At 39.7% G+C, this 18,062-nt stretch overlaps 1 protein-coding gene across 5 annotated transcripts in view; it reads right to left on the bottom strand.

Moving 5' to 3' along the window:
• The window catches only part of UBE2V1 (ubiquitin conjugating enzyme E2 V1), an 85,461-nt gene that overhangs the window by 18,327 nt on the left and 49,072 nt on the right, over window positions 1-18,062 (bottom strand). For all 5 annotated transcript variants that reach the window (XM_072110613.1, XM_072110612.1, XM_072110609.1 and 2 more), the window contains exon 2: window positions 589-737. In XM_072110613.1, coding sequence (XP_071966714.1) covers window positions 589-633 — 45 coding nt within the window. In that variant the 5' untranslated portion in view covers window positions 634-737. The remainder of the gene's footprint in view (window positions 1-588; window positions 738-18,062) is intronic.

Below are 18,062 nucleotides of genomic sequence, written 5' to 3'. Positions count from 1 at the left end.
CAACCCGTGAGCCCTCTCCATACACCTGCAGCCAGCATGTGACGTAATTGTACGGTAAGGGGTTAAGATGTATCCAAATGCACATTTTTCATACCTCCTAATTGTCCCAGATTCAGGGGGCAGCAACAAATCCCCATTTCAAATCTATATACCTTGACAGGATGTAAATAAAAAGTAAATACAATGTGGTGAGGCAGGAAACATACAGTGTGGGAGGAACAAGAAGGGGGTAGCAAAAGTAGTACATTATAGAGTAATTGGAGCTACATGGTGGTAATATACTTTGTTGGTCTCCTGGAACAGCAAGGGGGCATTACGCAGAGAACTCAACAATGTCAAACTCAACCTCAACCAAAGGTCACAGGTGGGGGGCATTACATAGCATTATGCCAATAGGAGGCCCTTTACCAAGGATACATCCACAACACAGCCATGTATCTTAACAAGGTTCCATGTGCATGTTACAAAAATTTCTAAAATCCCATCTGCACAACGTGGAAATAATTGGCACAAAACATTTACATGGCGGGTTCTCTTTGCTTCTCAGACAGATTTTTAAGCTTCAATGTATTGCAGCCTTATACTTACTCTAGGTGGTCCAATAATCATACCAGTCCATCTTGTAAGTGTCATGTCTTCATCATCTGCTAGACCCCAACTAACCGTTCCATCACCAACTCCTTTCTGACCCTCTTCAAGTTCTTCCAAAAGTCGAAAATTACGAGGAACTTTGACGCCTAAAAAAAAAAAAAAAAAAAAAAAGCAAGAGATCCTAAAGATGTCCTCCATTTTCTGTATTGATCTCTGCCACGATATAGGCAAAGAAGTGCACTGTACATGATAAAAAGTGAGCATAAATAAGTGCATAAGGCATTTTTCCATAACAGTGGAAATCACTTGACTTAAGATCAATGAGTATGTGACAAGATCCCACCCAAAGACAAGGCAATGAGTATTTATGCCAAACTTATTGGGTTGTTTCCTTTGGTACATTTAATTGCTGTGTTTCGTCTCCATCTCTAACTATCTAATATAAACAATGTGTTCCAAATTATGCATATAAAATATTTTCTCATATTTTCCTAAATTTTCTATAATTGCAGTCATTGTAATTTTCCAGTCAGCAACTATTCAAGTATAATTAAAATGTTTTTGAACAAACGGACCATAATAATAGTATAGTTTTTAAAAAAATAAACACTCAAAATGCAGTCTAAATTATTATGCACAGCAGAGTTTTCAACCTTTTCACTTTCATTAAGAACAAAAAAAGATGGTCATTTGTGACATAAGCATTAGCAGGTTATTACAAACTGAAATCAAACTGTTTGCTAGTAAAAAATTTATTCTAGGTGATGTTACTTTTGCACACAGGACCCCTTGAATTTTCAGTTTTTGGATGGTTTCTGCTTCAATTATTTTGCATGAGGACAGAATACCCTGAGAGACCGGTTGCTTTGATGTGAACTGCCTCCCGCCATCGTGGACACTCCTTTTGATGATGCTCAGAGGTTCTCATTGGGTTTGAGGTCAGGAGAGCGTGGGGGCCACACCATAAGTTTGTCCCGTTTTATGCCCATAGAAGCCAGAGATGCAGATGTGTTGTTTGCAGCATGAGGCATGAAAATGATCTTGCTGCATAATGCGCGGTTCTTCTTATTGAACCATGGCAGAAAGTGCTATTTGAGAAAATCCACATACATTATGGAGTTCGTCTTTACCCTTTCAGGAACCTAAAGGAGCCGACAATATCACTCCCCACGATTCCAGCCCAAAACATTTCTCCTCCTCCTCTTCATTGGCGCCGTAGCCATGTATGCATGGGGTGTCCATCAACCAGCCATCCTCCACTCCATCCATCTGGACCATCAAGCGTTGCATGGCACTCATCAGTGATCAAAACAGTTTTGAAGTCACTCTTCATGTATTGCTTGGCCCACTGGAGCCATTTCTGCTTGTGTGCAATGGAAAAAGGAGGTCGACAGGATGGCTTAAAAACAGCTGCAAACCTCTGAAGGACCCTGCATCTTGATGTTCGGGGGACGTTGGAGGCCCCAGCAGCTTCAAAAACATGTCTGCTGCTATGACAAGGCATTTTTGCAGCTGCTCTTTTAACCTGATGTAATTGCCTGTTGGAAAGAGTTCCACATATACCCTTATCAGCACGCACACGTGTGTGCTGTGAATCGGTTACATACTTCTTAATTGTGCGATGATCACGATGAAGTGTTTTGGCAATGTTGATTGTAGTCAAGCCTTGAGCTAAACACTCCACAATTTCTTGCTTCTCAGCAGCAGACAACCTTTTTCTTTCCCATTTTGGCTGAAAATGTAGGCTGCTTAATAAATGGGGGCAGACTTCTTAACCCCTTAAAGACGTGGCCCTTTTTCGTTTTTGCATTTTCATTTTTCACTCCCCACCTTCAAAAATCTGTAACTTTTTTATTTTTCCATGTACAGAGCTGTGTTTGGGCTTGTTTTCAGCATAACAAATTGCACTTCATAGTAATGGTATTTATCATTCCATGCCGTGTACTGGGAAGCGGGAAAAAATTCAGAATGCAGTGAAAATTATGAAAAAAATGCATTTGCGACGTTTTCTTGTGGGCTTGGATTTTACAGCTTTCACTGAGCGCCCCAAATCACATGTCTATTTTATTCTTTGGTTTGGTATGATCACGAGGATACCAAATTTGTACAGGTTTTATAATGTTTTCATACATTATATGATCACTTTTCATTGCTTTTGATCACTTTTCATAGATTTTTTTTATATTTTTCAAAATGGCAAAAAAGTGGCATTTTCGACTTTGGGCGCCAATTTCCGTTACGGGGTTAAACGCTGGCAAAAATCGCTAATATATTTTGATAGATCGGACATTTTGGGACGCGATGATACCTAATGTGTTTATGATTTTTACTATTTATATCAGTTCTAGGGAAAGGGGGGTGATTTCAACTTTTACTTTTTTTACTTATATATATATTTTTTTTATTTTTAACATTATTTTAGATCCTCCAGGGTAATTTAACCCTGCAGGGTCCAATTGCTAATACTATATACTGCAATACTACTATATTGCAGTATATAGGTATTTTACTATGATTTCTAATAGCCTGCCCTCTGCTGGCTATTAGAAATCATTGCCTATGGCAAGCCTACAAGTCTCAATGAGACTCTAGGCTGCCATAGCAACCGATCGGCGCCCTCCGATGATGTTCCAGGGGGCGGCCATCCAAGATAGTGGCGCGCATCTAACGGTAAGTTAGGTGCCAGCACCGACCACAGCAGTGACGGGCGGGTGTTGACCGTTTTATACAGCCGTCATCATCTGCTCGTGAGCTCTCTCCATACACCCTTTGCGGCACGATATAGTTCGTCCTCGGTCGGCAAGATGTTACGTAGTCTTGCCTTTAACCCCTTAAGGACGCAGGGTTTTTTCGATCATTTCTCGCTCTCCACCTTCAAAAATCCATAACTTTTTCATTTTTACGTGTACAGACCTGTGTGAGGGCTTATTTTGTGTGTAAAATTTTACTTTCCCGTAATGTTATTTATTTTAACATGCCATGTACTGCGAAGTTGAAAAAAAATTCCAAATGTGGAAAAATTGAAAAAAACCCGCACGTGCGTCACATTCTTGTGGGCTCAGTTTTTAAGACTTTGACTGTGCACTCAAAATAACACCTCAGCTTTATTCTTTGGTTCGGTGCGATCGCGGTGATACCACATTTATACAGGTTTTATTGTGTTTTAATACATTTTCAAAAATTAAACGAATGTGTACAAAAAAGAAAAAAAATTTTTGCCATCTTCTGAAGCTAATAACTTTTTCATACTTTGGCGCACGGAGCTGGGTGAGGTGTCATTTTTTTGCAAAATGAGCCGACCTTTACATTTTTAGGTTTGTGCGACATTTTGATCATTTTTTATTCCATTTTTTATGTGATGTAAAAAGGTGTAAAAGTCGCTTTTCGGACATTTGGGCGCCATTTCCAATCTCGGAGGTCACCGCCGGCCGTAACCGTTTTTATATTTTGATAGATCGGGCATTTTGGGATGCGGCGATACCTAATGTGTCTGTGATTTTTACTGTTTATTATGTTTTATATCAGTTCTAGCAAAAGGGGGGTGATTTGAATTTTTAATATTTTATGATTTTTTTTTCTTTTTTAAACTTTTTTTTTCTTTTTCTACAATTTCTTAGAATGTTAATGTACCCTAGATGGTCAGATCACTCCTACCATATACTGCAATACTTCTGTATTGCAATATATGGCATTTTTGCAGCTCACTGGTTGATTGTAACGAATCTGCAGATAGACCCGAGGCTACCATGGCAACCGATCGCCGCCCCCCCCCCCCCCGATGTCGTTTGGGGGCGCGGCGATCAGAATAAAGATGGCGGCGCCCGCGCACCGCCGTCTTTTAAATGCCACCGGCGACAACGAAAGGGTTGCAAGCACCGACCGCTGTTATTAGCAGTGGGGGTTTGCTGCAATATGCAACAACCCCCACCTCTGTATGAAGAGGACTCAGCCCGTGAGCCCTCTTCATACATTCCCTATACCTCTGCGCCGTAAGGGGTTAATTGGACACCTGCCAAACTAATTAGCACAGGTGTCTTCAATTGCTTTAAGTGATAAAAAGTTCTGACACACATCACCATCAAGGAGTTTAACTGACAAACAAAAATTCTTCCCTTATCACTCCTAAAAACTTTTTGCATAATAATTTGGAACACAGTGTAAAGGTTTGTGTCCATTAAAGTAATATGCACCGTCGCATTTACAATGAGCACATTTTGGAAAGGCATTCCCTGTGACTCAGGGAACATCACCATCGCCCCACACTTTTAAAAATACACTTATTAACCCCTTAGGGACGTGGCCCTTTTTCGTTTTTGCATTTTCATTTTTCACTCCCGACCTTCAAAAATCTGTAACTTTTTTTATTTTTCCATGTAAAGAGCTCTGTTTGGGCTTGTTTTCTGCGTAATAAATTGAACTTCATAGTGATTGTATTTATTATTCCATGCCGTATACTGGGAAGTGGGAAAAAAATTCAGAATGCAGAGAAAATGATGAAAAAACGTATTTGCGCCGTTTTCTTGTGAGCTTGGATTTTACAGCTTTCACTGAGCGCCCCAAATCACATGTCTATTTTATTCTTTGGTTCGGTACGATCACGAGGATACCAAATTTGTACAGGTTTTATAATAATTTCATACATTTAAAAAAATGAAAACCTTCTGTACAAAAAAAAACCTTCATAGGCAAGAGGCCTTAATCTGACACATGTATTAATTTCCTTATTTATCTGACACGTTATTTTACTAACCTCTTAACATTCCAGTTTTGATTCAGCAAAAATTGTGTGCCATTCCAAACTGACAAACCCTCTGGTGGCAGTTTGTAAAAAGGGTTGACCCCAACAGCCACAGCAAGAGAAGCTGCTTGTTCTAAGCATGTGACTTCTAGAATATTCCCATATTCCCATAGTGTCTCGCCATTTTAGAAAATTTGGGACGAAAGCCAATTCTTCAGTCACTAATCCTCTCATTGGTGGAAAAAAAATTAAAAAAGGGGAGACTTGTCTATTAGATCCAAAAATAAAGTGTGGACACGACATACTACTCAGGACAGGCAACACTTTGTGTTCAGCCTTTTCCAAGTTTGTCAACAAAGTGTGTAAAGAAGCAAGTTAAAAATGGTGGAAGTGTCATGGTTTGGGTAATGTTTTCTACAGCAGGAGTTGGACATTTTAAAAAGCTATATGGCAGTGCCTTTAACCCCCTTAGCCCCCTCATTTTTGAGTTTTAATTTTTCACTCCCCACTTTTTTATTTTACCCCATGTATACATAGATGAATACGTTTAATAATGTTTTCAATATTCTGGCGCTAATAACTTTAATACTTCGGTGTATGGAGCTGTGTGTGGCGTCATTATTTGCAACTTTTGATGACTTTTCAGAGTTACCATTTTGAGGACTGCGTGGACTTTTGATCACCTTTTATTAAATTTCATATATTTTTCATTATTTTCCAGAAATAACCATTATATTTTGATAGATCAGACATACCTTACATGTTTAAGTTTTTTACTGTTTACTCATATTTGTATCAGTTCTAGGGAAAGGAGGGTGATTTGAATTTTTAGTTGTTTTTAATTGAAATTTTTTTTAAACGTTAAGAATTTTTTATTTTTTACTTTTTTCCAAACCCCTTAGGGTACTTGAACCCTAAGTTGTATGATTGATCCTACCATATACTGCCATATGGCAGTATATGGGGAGTTTGCACATCTATTACAATAATAGAGACGGGGGAGGGGGGGGGGGCGCATAACCAGAGCCATCCGTGCTGTAGCTTCACGGTCTGTTAGGCTGATTACTCCTCTGCCTACTGTAATCTCCCACAATGAGAACAGTGTAAGAGCCTGTGAAGCCAGAGCACGAGGGACCCTAGGGACAACCCCGGAGGCCTTTAAAAATTACATGTAAAATTATGCTTAAGCTTTTAGAATTAAGGAGGCCATGGATAACATTGATACCTGGATCAATGAGTAAGGGACCCTGGCTTTTCTTTGATGGAAGATTTCCTTTGATCCCTCCTCGAGCGCTGGATTTAAGAACGGCACAGGCAGAGGTAACTTCTCAACCTGTGCCGTAACATTAAGTCTAGCTTCTGACACCAACTCACAAGCGGAGCCGGTACCACAAGCTGTGGGTGTCAGCTGTGTATTACAACTGACATTTATCTGTAATACCCGTGATTGGAGATTCCTCCATTTATGGGTGTTAACCCCTTACACGCCATGGTCAAGCATGTGGATCGGACTGCTGACTGTGGGGGTTCCGATCCTCCGATGGCCACCAAGGGGAGCTATAAGGGTCCAGAGCTACGCAATGTCCTCTTAGAGCGAGACCTGGCCATAATCTACTGAGCTAGTGCAGCATGTTCACTCAGTGGATTAAATAAAATAATCCAGTGCAATACATTTGTATTGCACTGTGTTGGCTCAATATGAGCTATAAAAAGCAAACCAGGGGATTGCTTGTTCAAGCCAAAAAAAAAAAAAAAATGTAATTAAAAATAAATAATGGAATAAAGTGGAAGTCCCCTAAACACCAATATTTCCCATACACATCTAATAAAGGAAAAAAAAAATAAAAAAAATTGGACAATAAATCTGAAATGCTGTCCCATTACCAATCGTGGTAGGATTGTGCCCCTTTATTAACCCCTTGAAATTGGTGTCTGTAAGCCCAGGTCAATATTTTACATTCTGCTATGCGATTTACAGCTAATTTTGGGGGCACGTGAGAGTGAAAGATTGATGGGTCCCTATCCATGGAAGGGTATAGAAAATCCACAGCAACTAACTTTACTCCTCAATCATGATAGCTTTCACCTTGCGCATGTTAAGTCTAGTATTCCATTTAGCCCATTTTTCAGTTGAGAAAGTTGAACAGTGCCAGTAACATATTTTAACAGTTAATTTTAAAAGTTAATAAATTAGCCACGCGCTTCACGGAGTGTGGGTATCCAGCTAAAACCATTGAAGACTCCCTTAAAGGGGTTCTCAGCAGGTGGAAAAACATGACTGCAGTTTTCCAAAAACAGCACCACACCTGACCATGGTTACTGCCAGTACTGCAGCTCAGCTGTATAGAAGTGAATTGAGTTTGGTTGCAATACCACACACTACCCATGGTCAGGTGAGGCGCTGTTTTTGGAAGACTGCAGCCATGTTTTTCCACCTCCTGAGAACCCCTAGGTTCCTAGACACGGTAGAAACGCACGGAAATTAAAAAAAAAAAAACTAAGTGGCTTCCATGCTCCTTCGATTTCAGTTATAATGAAAGAATTATCCGTAATGTGATTAATAAACACTGGAATATACTCTGCCAGGAACCGAAACTTGCTGATTTTACAAGTTGTAGACCCCGGTGTCACCTACAGGCAATGTCCCACTTTGAAGACAAAATTGTTCCAAAGTGGGTATTCCAGGCAAACCTGGCTGAGCAGCGGTGTCCCTGAGGGAAACCCCAAGTATGGCCACTGCTATTTCTGTAACTTTAACCCCTTCCGGCTATAACTTTTTATTTTTCCACACGGTGTGACAGCTTGTTTTCTGTGTAACAAATTGCTCTTCACATTGAAAGTACTGGGAAGCGGGGAAAAAAATTCAAATGCAGTGAAATTGTTGAAAAAAAAAAACCACATATGCGCCATTTACTTGTGGGCTTGGATTTTACGACTATCACTGTTACCCCAAATAACATGTCTACTTTATTCTTTGGGTCGGTGCAATCACAGGGATAACAAATTTGTCTAGGTTTTATAATGTTTCATACATTTACAAAAAAGATCGAATAACTTTCATACCTCTGTGAGCTGTGGGTGGTGTCATTTTTTTTGCAACTTTTGATGACATTTTTAATGCTATTTTTAGGACTATGGCTAATTTTACACGCAGTAAATAAAACCGTTATATTTAGATAGATCAGCATTTTGGATTCAGCAATGCCTATTGTGTTAATGATTTTTATGGTTTATATTATATTAGTTCTAGGGAAAGGGGGGAGATTTGAATTTTAAGGGTTTAAATTTTACTAATTTTAAGACCGCCTAGGGTACTTTAACCCTGGGTTGTCTGATCTTACCATAAACTGCCATACTAAAGTATGGCAGAATATGGGGATTTTCCTCCTCATTCATTACAACGTGCAAATCACACATTGTAATGAATACGTTTAAACGAGAAAGTCTCAGGTCTTTGGAGGACCCAAGGCTGTCATGGCAACCAATCGCCGCCACCCCCCCCCCCAACAATGGCAGCAATGGTACTATCACTGATCACGTAGATCACCAAATAGTCAGTGAACTATTCATTTATCCTAAACTTATTGATCATATTAGAACGTGCCATTCAGGCTATCCCACCCCACTACGTTTTGCTGGCATTTTGCTTTTGCCTCCAAAGACCCGAGGCTGTCTCTGTTTAACCCTTTCATTACAATGTGCTGATGGCACATTGTAATGAATGAGTAGGAAAATTCCCACATACCGCAGTATGGCAGCATATAGGATAGGATCGATCACACAACCTCGGGTTAAAGTACCCTAGGGAGTGTGAAAAATAGTAAATATAAAGAAAATAAGTTTTTTTAAAAATTATATAAAAAAACCCCTAAAAATTCTAATTGGTCAAAAATGGTCTAAGAAAGTGAAAAAAAAAAAAAAGTTTAACCCCTTAACGACCTGGCCCTTTTTAGTTTTTTCACTTCCATTTTTCACTCACCACCTTCAAAAATCTATAACTTTTTTATTTTTCCACATAAAGAGCTCTGTTATGGCTTATTTTCTGCATAAGAAATTGCACTTCATAGTGACAGTATTTAATATTCCATGCAGTGTACTGGGAAGCGGGGAAAAAAAATTCCAAATGCAGTGAAAATGGTTAAAAAAAACAAAAAAAAAAAACAAAAAAAAAAACACACATTTGCGATGTTCTCTTGAGGGCTTGGATTTTACAGGTTTCACTGTATGCCCCAAATGACATGTCTACTTTATTCTTTGGGTCGGTACGATTACGGGGATACCACATTTGTATAAGTTTTATAATGTTTTCATACATTTACAAAAATTAAAACCTCCTGTACAAAATATTTTTTTGGGGATTTTGTCATATTCTGGCGCCAATAACTTTTTCATACTTTGGTATACGGAGCTCTGGGTGGTGTCATTTTTTGCAACTTTAGATGGCGTTGTCTTTAAAAGTTCAAATCACCCCACTTTCCCTAGAACTGATATGAAATATAATAAACAGTAAAAATCCCAAACACATTGGGTATCACTGCGTCCCAAAAATCCCGATCTATCAAAATATAAAAACGGTTTTAACCGGCGGTGACCTCTGAGACGGGAAACGGTGCCCAAATGTCCGAAAGGCGACTTTTACATGACATAAAAAAATGTAATGAAAAGTGATCAAAATGTCGCACAGTCCTCAAAATGGTAGCACTGAAAACGTCAGCTCATTTCGCAAAAAATGACCCCTCACACAGCTCCGTACACCAAAGTATTAAAACGTTATTAGCGTCAGAAGATGGCAAAAAATGTTTTTCTTTTTCATACACATTCGTTTAATTTTTGAAAATTGATTAAAAACGCAACCAAAGAATAAAGTAGAATAAAGTAGAGGTGTTATTTGGAGGGAAGAGTTTAAGTCGTAAAAACTGAGCCCACAACAACGTGACGCACATGCTTTTTTTAAAAATGTTCCCACATTTGGAATTTTCACTAGGAAGGACAATAAGCAGAATTTAAGCCCTTCTTCAACTATGTACACAAAAAAATAAAAAGCCCAATAGCTCTCCTTCCCTTCTGCGCGTCGCCATGTACCCAGACAGCATGTTACATCCACATATGGGGGGGGGGGGGGGTCCTCATAATTGGAACAAACTGCAGAATATATTGGTAGATGCATTTTCTACTTTTATTCAACTTAAAGTAAGCAGCTCCCTATCCCTACCCCAGTAACAACAGTGTTAAATCGCTACTGCACTACATAGCCGCTCGAACAAGCTTACAGCAGTACAGCATATTTATGAGGAGGCTTCTCCCCCGGACAGCCCCTCCCACACCATATGTTGGCAGTGCCTGCCAGGCTCGATGCTGCAGTCACCACCCCTATCGGACCGCTGTAAGCTTGGTCTGGCGTTCGGAGGGCTTTGTACTGCAGTGTTTGCTAGTCTTATAGGCATGTTCCAATAAAACTAGCGATTGAACACTGCTATTACTTTAGTAAGGAGCTCCTACAGGGATTATTCCTGGTGACAGGTCTTCTTTAAGTGGGCAAATTTGAGGGCTAAATGAACGTGTTAGCAATAATAGAAAATTTCAAATAAACCAGCATTTTGTTTTAATTTCTGTAAAGTGGTTAACAAACTTGCCAAGTGTTTTGAATAGTTTGAGGGGCAACGTTATTACAAAGGGTTATTTTGTGGGGGTTTCTATTAATATGCCTTCAAAAACCCCTACAGAAATAAAATGGTCCCTAAAATAATTAATTCAAAAATTCTCTTGCTGTTGAATTTGTGATCTTTCTAGTAATGTAATAAAAAGATTGTGCACCACCACCAAATATCATGATTTCTACCCATTTGATTGCACAAAGATGATCGATGCAAACATATGTTTTACTAAAAAATTAATGTGGGGGAAAAAAAAAAAAAAAAAAAGTTTCCCCATAATCATATTGGCCCACAGATGTAAAGAGAACAGTATACAAAAAAAAAAAAAGAGGAAAGAATCCAGTACCAAATTGATACTTCTCTACTCCTGCCCACAAGAAAAGTTAATAAATTTTCAGCAATAGGGGATAGTAACATTGGCATCTCATCCTACCCTTCCCCCCGCACTCCTGCCCTTCTGCGCCCTTACAAGTAACGGCAACGTGGGGGGGGGGGGGGTTTGAGGGTCTCTGTACTCGAGAGAAACTGCACAACAAATTTTAAGATGGGTTCTCTTTTGGAAAAGTATAAATTTTAGGGCTAAATGAAAGTATTACTGACAAATTTAGCCCATTCTAAATTTCATCTCCATTTTGATTTAATAACTATGAATATCTCAGGTGGTTACTTTTAAAAGCCGTTTCTGATAGTTTGAGGGGTGCAGATTTGAAAATGGGTTGATATACAGGGTTTATAATATTATACATTTCAAATTTCATTAACAATAATGAACCCCAAAAAATTCTGAGATCTCCTTGATAATACGGAAACCAGTGTTCGATTTGTTAGTCACGTGACATCAAAATAAGTTCTCCAGAAAACTTCTGAAGCAGACATATGCGAAATGTTATTCAGCAACTAATTCAGGCGGTAAAACTATCTACCTGAAAACTAGACAATTTCTAATTTTGAAAATGGCAAATTAAATTTTTTAAATCAGTTTTTAATTCTATTTATAATTAACACAAAACTTACCGTATTTTCCGGGCCATTAGGCGCACCGGAATATAAGGCGCAACAGTCCGATGCGCCTTATATATGTAATAATTCCATATATAAGGCGCATTGGACTATAAGGCGCAGGGTCGGGGGCGTGGCGGAGGACCGGGGGCAGAGCGGAGATGCGACGGGACGCGACGCCGAGAAGAGACGCGGAACGCGGGGAAGGTGAGGGGGAGGTGGAGAATAGCATACTTACATAGGTCCCCGCTACCGGAGACAGTAGATCTCCAGCGGGAACTGCAGACCACGCGGCAGAAGTTGTTTGTGCCGCGTGGTCTGCAGTTCTCGCTGGAGATCTACTGTCTCCGGTAGCGGGGACCTATGTAAGTAGGGTCCGCTGCCCTCATATAGGGCGCACCGGACTATAAGGCGCACTTTGGATTTCCAAGGAAATCCAAGGCTTTTAAGTGCGCCTTATAGTCCGGAAAATACGGTAGCCAAAATTTACCACTAAAATGAAGTACAATATGTGACTAAAAACAAAATCTCATAATCAATTTTATAAGTCTTCAAAAGTTCTAACCATATAAAGCGACGCATGTCAGAAAAAAAAAAAAAAAAAAAGGGGCTGAGCCTTAAAGAGAACCTGTCATGCTTTAACTAAAGTATGTAGCTCCTAGCGCTAGCCCACTATTAGCAGTGTTAAACTTAGCTTTATCGGAACCTAGAGCGGTTTTTTTTAGGGGACAGGCCCTCTTTTAAGCTTTAAAGAGGACCTGTCACCCCATTTATCAGCACTAGGAGCTGCTTACTAAAGTAAGCAGCTCCTAGTGCTTTAACAAACGCCGCAGTGTTAGAGTGATAGCGTTACCGGAAACCTCCGGTAACGCTATCTAACACTGCGGCAGGGTATAGTGTAATTGTCGGACAGCTCACAAAGCTGTCCAACGTATTCATGAGGGGGCGGGGTTGGGGCGTGGCTAGGGGCGGTGACTGCCGCCTAGCGCGGGGCAGTCAATGCCGGCCTACAGCGAGAGCGGGGCGGTCCGGGGTAGAGGCAGCGCCTCGGACCGCCCCCTCATGAATACATCGGACAGCTTTGCAAGGTTTCCGGTAACGCTATCACTATAACACTGCGGCTTTTGAACAAGCACTAGGAGCTGCTTACTTTAGTAAGCAGCTCCTAGTGCCGATAAAAGGGGTGACAGGTCCTCTTTAAACCATCTACATCCTGAAGGCGTTAAAAGAAAAATTCTCAAATTTCAATACCCTATTTATGTTTACACAATCATTTTTACTCCCTTACTTTACAATTTTACTTAGCTGTTTTAGCTCCCATCACTACCTAGGCTGGCAAGTGTAAAATTTGAGTGTGGATGGGGACTCATAATTCAGACACATAATTCAACTAGTGCTGTGAGAGTGCTGAAAAAGTGGTTAGATTATCAGGGTACAAGGTTTATATACACTTTCATTTAGCTTCTGAACATTCACTAGTACCTAATACATAGAAAGATGAGACATATCAGAGATGAGATCCATGAGATGTATATAACATTCTCAGCTACACAAACACACAAAGATTAACTGTACCTCCACCCGTCCATGGATAAAGACCTTATCTGTCTGTAGCTTTACTCTCCTCACACAGGCAGCAAGCTGTGAATGCAAGCTCATCCTGGAATGCAAGGGTGGGGCCTGGAGGCACAGAGCAGCTCAGTGCAGAGTCAGACAGGAGAACAATATGACTTCCCCCAATCCCATGTCAGAAAATTCAGTCGGAACCAGGGGCAACCAAAATTGTTTACACCAGGACTGAGAAACAGGTTGGAATTATATTTTTGAAATACTGTACTTTTGTTAACAGTGAATTAGAGAATGTGTCATTTTACTATCCTGAGTATATTAAAGAATCTTGTCTGTGTGGGAATACCCCTTTAACCCCTTCACTCTCCATGCCATACATGTACAGCACAGAGGGTGTATGAAGAGGGTTCACAGGCCGAGCCCTCTTCATACATACCTGAGGTTTGCCGCGTATTGCTAATACCCGAGGCCAGTGCTAGCACGGATCGCGGGTTTAAACCTCTCAGATGCCAGCGGTGGCATTTAAAAGACAATGGCACCCACGCACCGCCATCTTGCTTCCGATCGTTCCTCCCCCGAACGTCATTGGGGCACGGCGATCGGCTACCATGACAGCTTCAAGTCCATCTGGTTTCTGCAGATTACGTTACAAGCCAGTGGCTCATTGTAATGAATACTGTACAAAAATGCCATCTACTGCAATACAGTAGTATCACCCAATCTAGGGTTAATGTACCCTAGAGGGTCTAAGAAATAGTAAAAAAAAAAAAAATGTTTAAGAACAATTTTTAAACAAACTTAAAAGTTCAAATCAATCCCTTTCCCTAGAAATGATATAAAAGGTAATAGACAGTAAACAAAAAAAACAAAAAAAAAAAACAAACACGTTCAGTAACTCCACGTCTATCAAAATTTAAAAATGGTTATTCTCGGTGGTAAACCCCATAACGGAAAATAGCGCCCAAATGTCCGAAATGCTACTACTTTTACATCAAATAAAATGTAAAAAAAAGTGATCAAAATGTTGCAAGGTCCTCAAAATGGTAGCAATGAAAAAGTCAACTCATTTAGCAAAAAATTACACCTAAACATAGTTTCAGAATTTTCTTTTTCATACACATTCATTTACTTTTTGAAAATTAAAATGCAATAAAACCTATATAGTTTTGGTATCACCGTGATCGAACCAAAGAATAAAGCAGAGGTGTTATTTGGAGTGCACAGCGAGTCAAAAAACTGAGCCCACAAGAATGTAACGCAAATGTGTTTTTGCCATTTTCACTACATTTGGAATTTTTTTTTCAAGCTTCCCAGTACACTGTATTTGAATAATAAATATCACTTAGAAGTAAAATTTGCCACTCAAAAAATTAGCCCTCACACAGCTCTGTACACACAAAAATGAAAAAGTTATTAATTTTTGAAGTTATGAACATTTTCAGCACACAGAACTTATATATGTATCATAATGTGTCTGCTTAGAGAGTCCCCATCCACACCCTGGAATTTTGCACTGACCAGCCTAGGGAGTGAAATGAGCCAATACAGCAATTAAACTGAGTAAAATTGTAAATGTCAATCAGCTGCCTCTAAAGCCAGTAGGATCTTGTCATATATCAAAAGTGGTATGGACTCTCGTGATAGGGATGTAATATTACCACTATACAAGGCACTGGTTCGGCCACACCTGGAATATGCTGTCCAGTTCTGGGCATCGGTCCATAAAAAGGATGCCCTGGAGCTGGAGAGGGTTCAACGTAGAGCCACAAAAATGATAAGGGGTATGGAGGGTCTCAGTTATGAGGAAAGATTAAAACAACTAGATTTATTTAGTCTGGAAAAGAGACGACTACGAGGGGACATGATTAATTTATTTAAATATATGAATGGTCCATACAAAAAATATGGTGGTAAGTTGTTTCAGATTAGATCAAGTCAAAAGACGAGGGGGCACTGTCTCCGTTTGGAGAAATCAAGGTTTAATCACCGGAGGCGACAGTGCTTTTTTACTATGAGAACGGTCAATCTGTGGAATAGCCTGCCTCAGGTGCTGGTCACAGCAGGGACAGCGGATAGCTTCAAGAAGGGTCTAGATGCCTTTTTACACCTAAATAACATCGATGGTTATGTTATATAGAATTGTTTCCCCTAAATCCCTTCCTCATCCAATCCCTTCCCTTCCTTGGTTGAACTTGATGGACAAGTGTCTTTTTTCAACCGTAGAAACTATGAAACTATAAAGTTAGGGGTTACAATCTTGATCTTTATTGTGTTAACATCACTAGAAGATTTGAGAATTTTCTTTAGTGAGAAAACCCCTTTAAGCAAATCTGAATGCATTACATGCAGATTCACTGCGGTTTTCCAGCCAGTTTTAATTGAGGATTAGTAACAGACTCTTTGAACCAATATGTAGTTAGACTTGGTTGCCCCTATCCTCAAACAGCAGCACCGAATGGATGTTACTAACTAGTCATTTGTTCAAACCTAAAAATGCTGTAGCTACCCAAGCTTTGACTGCAGGTTATAATCATTTATATATTGCTGAAGAGCCAAGCCACAATGGAGATAATTTATTATACAGGTGACTTGCAAGTGGCACAAAGATGTAAGAGCGCCCAAAAAATTATAAATGTATAATTTTTGGCACACAGAAATAATGAGGCCGAAGTTCTGAATTGTATTTTTTGTACTGCAGAATAGGGTAGGTAAGCCATTTTAAATGTGTCCATATGACTTGGTTCATTTACTACACAGAAAATTGAGTTGCCAGCTACCTGCTTCTTTCTCCGAGTTGGGGTTGAGGGTAGATGTGTATATAACACGCTCTACAAATGCATACAGTAATATTGTAAAGAATGGGAATTAACCAGAAAATGATTACCACTACAGATTTATGGTATACATTAGGTCACTTATTAGATGCGGATTTAAGTGTAGAATTCAATCTCTGCAATCTAAGGCTTGATGCACAGTGTACTTTGGTTGTGAACTAGCCACACAAACTGCATCTAACTCATGGCACCAGTGTCCTCTATTGGGCAAAGAGCAGTACCAAGTGCCCAATAGGGTAGGTTCTATTCTTGCTCCTCTTCACGGGCCAGGCAGACACTTCCTATGGGCATCAGCAGGGAATGCGACACTTATCCAACAATATCAGATGGGCTCCAAGCAATGGCACATGACCAAATGTTTGTGGCCCCCAAAACTACATACTGATGCAGTCAATTTCAGCTGCTTTTCGGATGTTCGAGAATTTCACCTGGAAAAAGTACACTGCCGTTCCTGTGAAGATAGCCTGAAGTCTAGGATTTGTAAATTGAAGAGACTGCAGCATTTAGAGGAGCACCGTCATATTCCCTACCTATCAAGAACACAACGCAAGTTAAGGTTGCATTCACATACCCATAATGGAGACACCTATGGTGCTTGGCCACGATGAGCACACATCGTCTCACCACATCATGACCATAGAAATATAGGACATGTCCTATATTTCAATGTAATGGTGCCGGCCCTTTTCTATGGAAAGGGGAGGGGTTTTAATATAGCAGACCACACTTTGAAGGTTTATTTCATAGACCGCAACAAAGTCATGTTTGCTTGGCTATGCAGCGACTCCTAGTATCATATTTAAAGGAAAACTGTCAGAAGGGCTGACCAAAGCTGCAGACAGTGTTAGACTCGTTTGTGTCATTAGTACATCAGGGCTGTAAAAAAAAAAAAATGCCTTTATATTGTTGAATCATAGGTGGATTTGGAGCTCTGATGTGTGAAACCTCTTCAACCTGCTACAAGGCGTTTCGCCGTAGTAATTAAATACTTGTATTGAAATAGCAGTAGTACAAAATATAAACCGCCTACAACAGTGAGGGGAGGTATGTGCGGTATCTCACACATGTGCAATCTGAAAACCGATACAGAAATGGAAAAAATGTTTAGTGGCACTTATCAGACTTATAAAACCGTTCTTATGTGCTACCACCTTAACCCTTAAACACCAGAAAAGGGAAAAGAGAAAATTGTTGGTTTGTGAAATTGGTGTATAGGTGGGCACTAATAAGGGCCGGTGCCAGATTTCTTAATATGAAAATTTTAATTTATGTAATCTAATTGTATACAAATAAATACAAAGAATGCAAAATCTGACCTACAGACGTCTGTACATAAAAGTTTGGTCTTTATAACAAAAAACAACTGGTTTAAAATAAAGTTTAAACAAAAAAAAAAAAAATGGTTTAAGAATAAGTATTTTACTTATATTGTGAGGTATAAGAGAAAAAATATTTTTATATAAAAACGTTCATAAGCATATGATAAAAAAGTGGATATCCAGGAGGTATCTTTTACAACTGGCAGGATATAGGGCCCTATATCTGCAGTATATGTGGCTAAAAAAAAAATGGGATTGGCCCAATGATATGTTGCAATTAGCGTTATGTGGACAGGCACTCACGGTTCGTTGGTTCTGGCTTGTTCTCGTCACAGACCCCGGTTTCTCCGTATCGGAG

Source organism: Engystomops pustulosus, chromosome 6 (assembly GCF_040894005.1).
Source record: "Engystomops pustulosus chromosome 6, aEngPut4.maternal, whole genome shotgun sequence".
NCBI classification, from domain to species: domain Eukaryota; kingdom Metazoa; phylum Chordata; class Amphibia; order Anura; family Leptodactylidae; genus Engystomops; species Engystomops pustulosus.
This window is presented reverse-complemented; position numbering and strand designations above follow the sequence as displayed.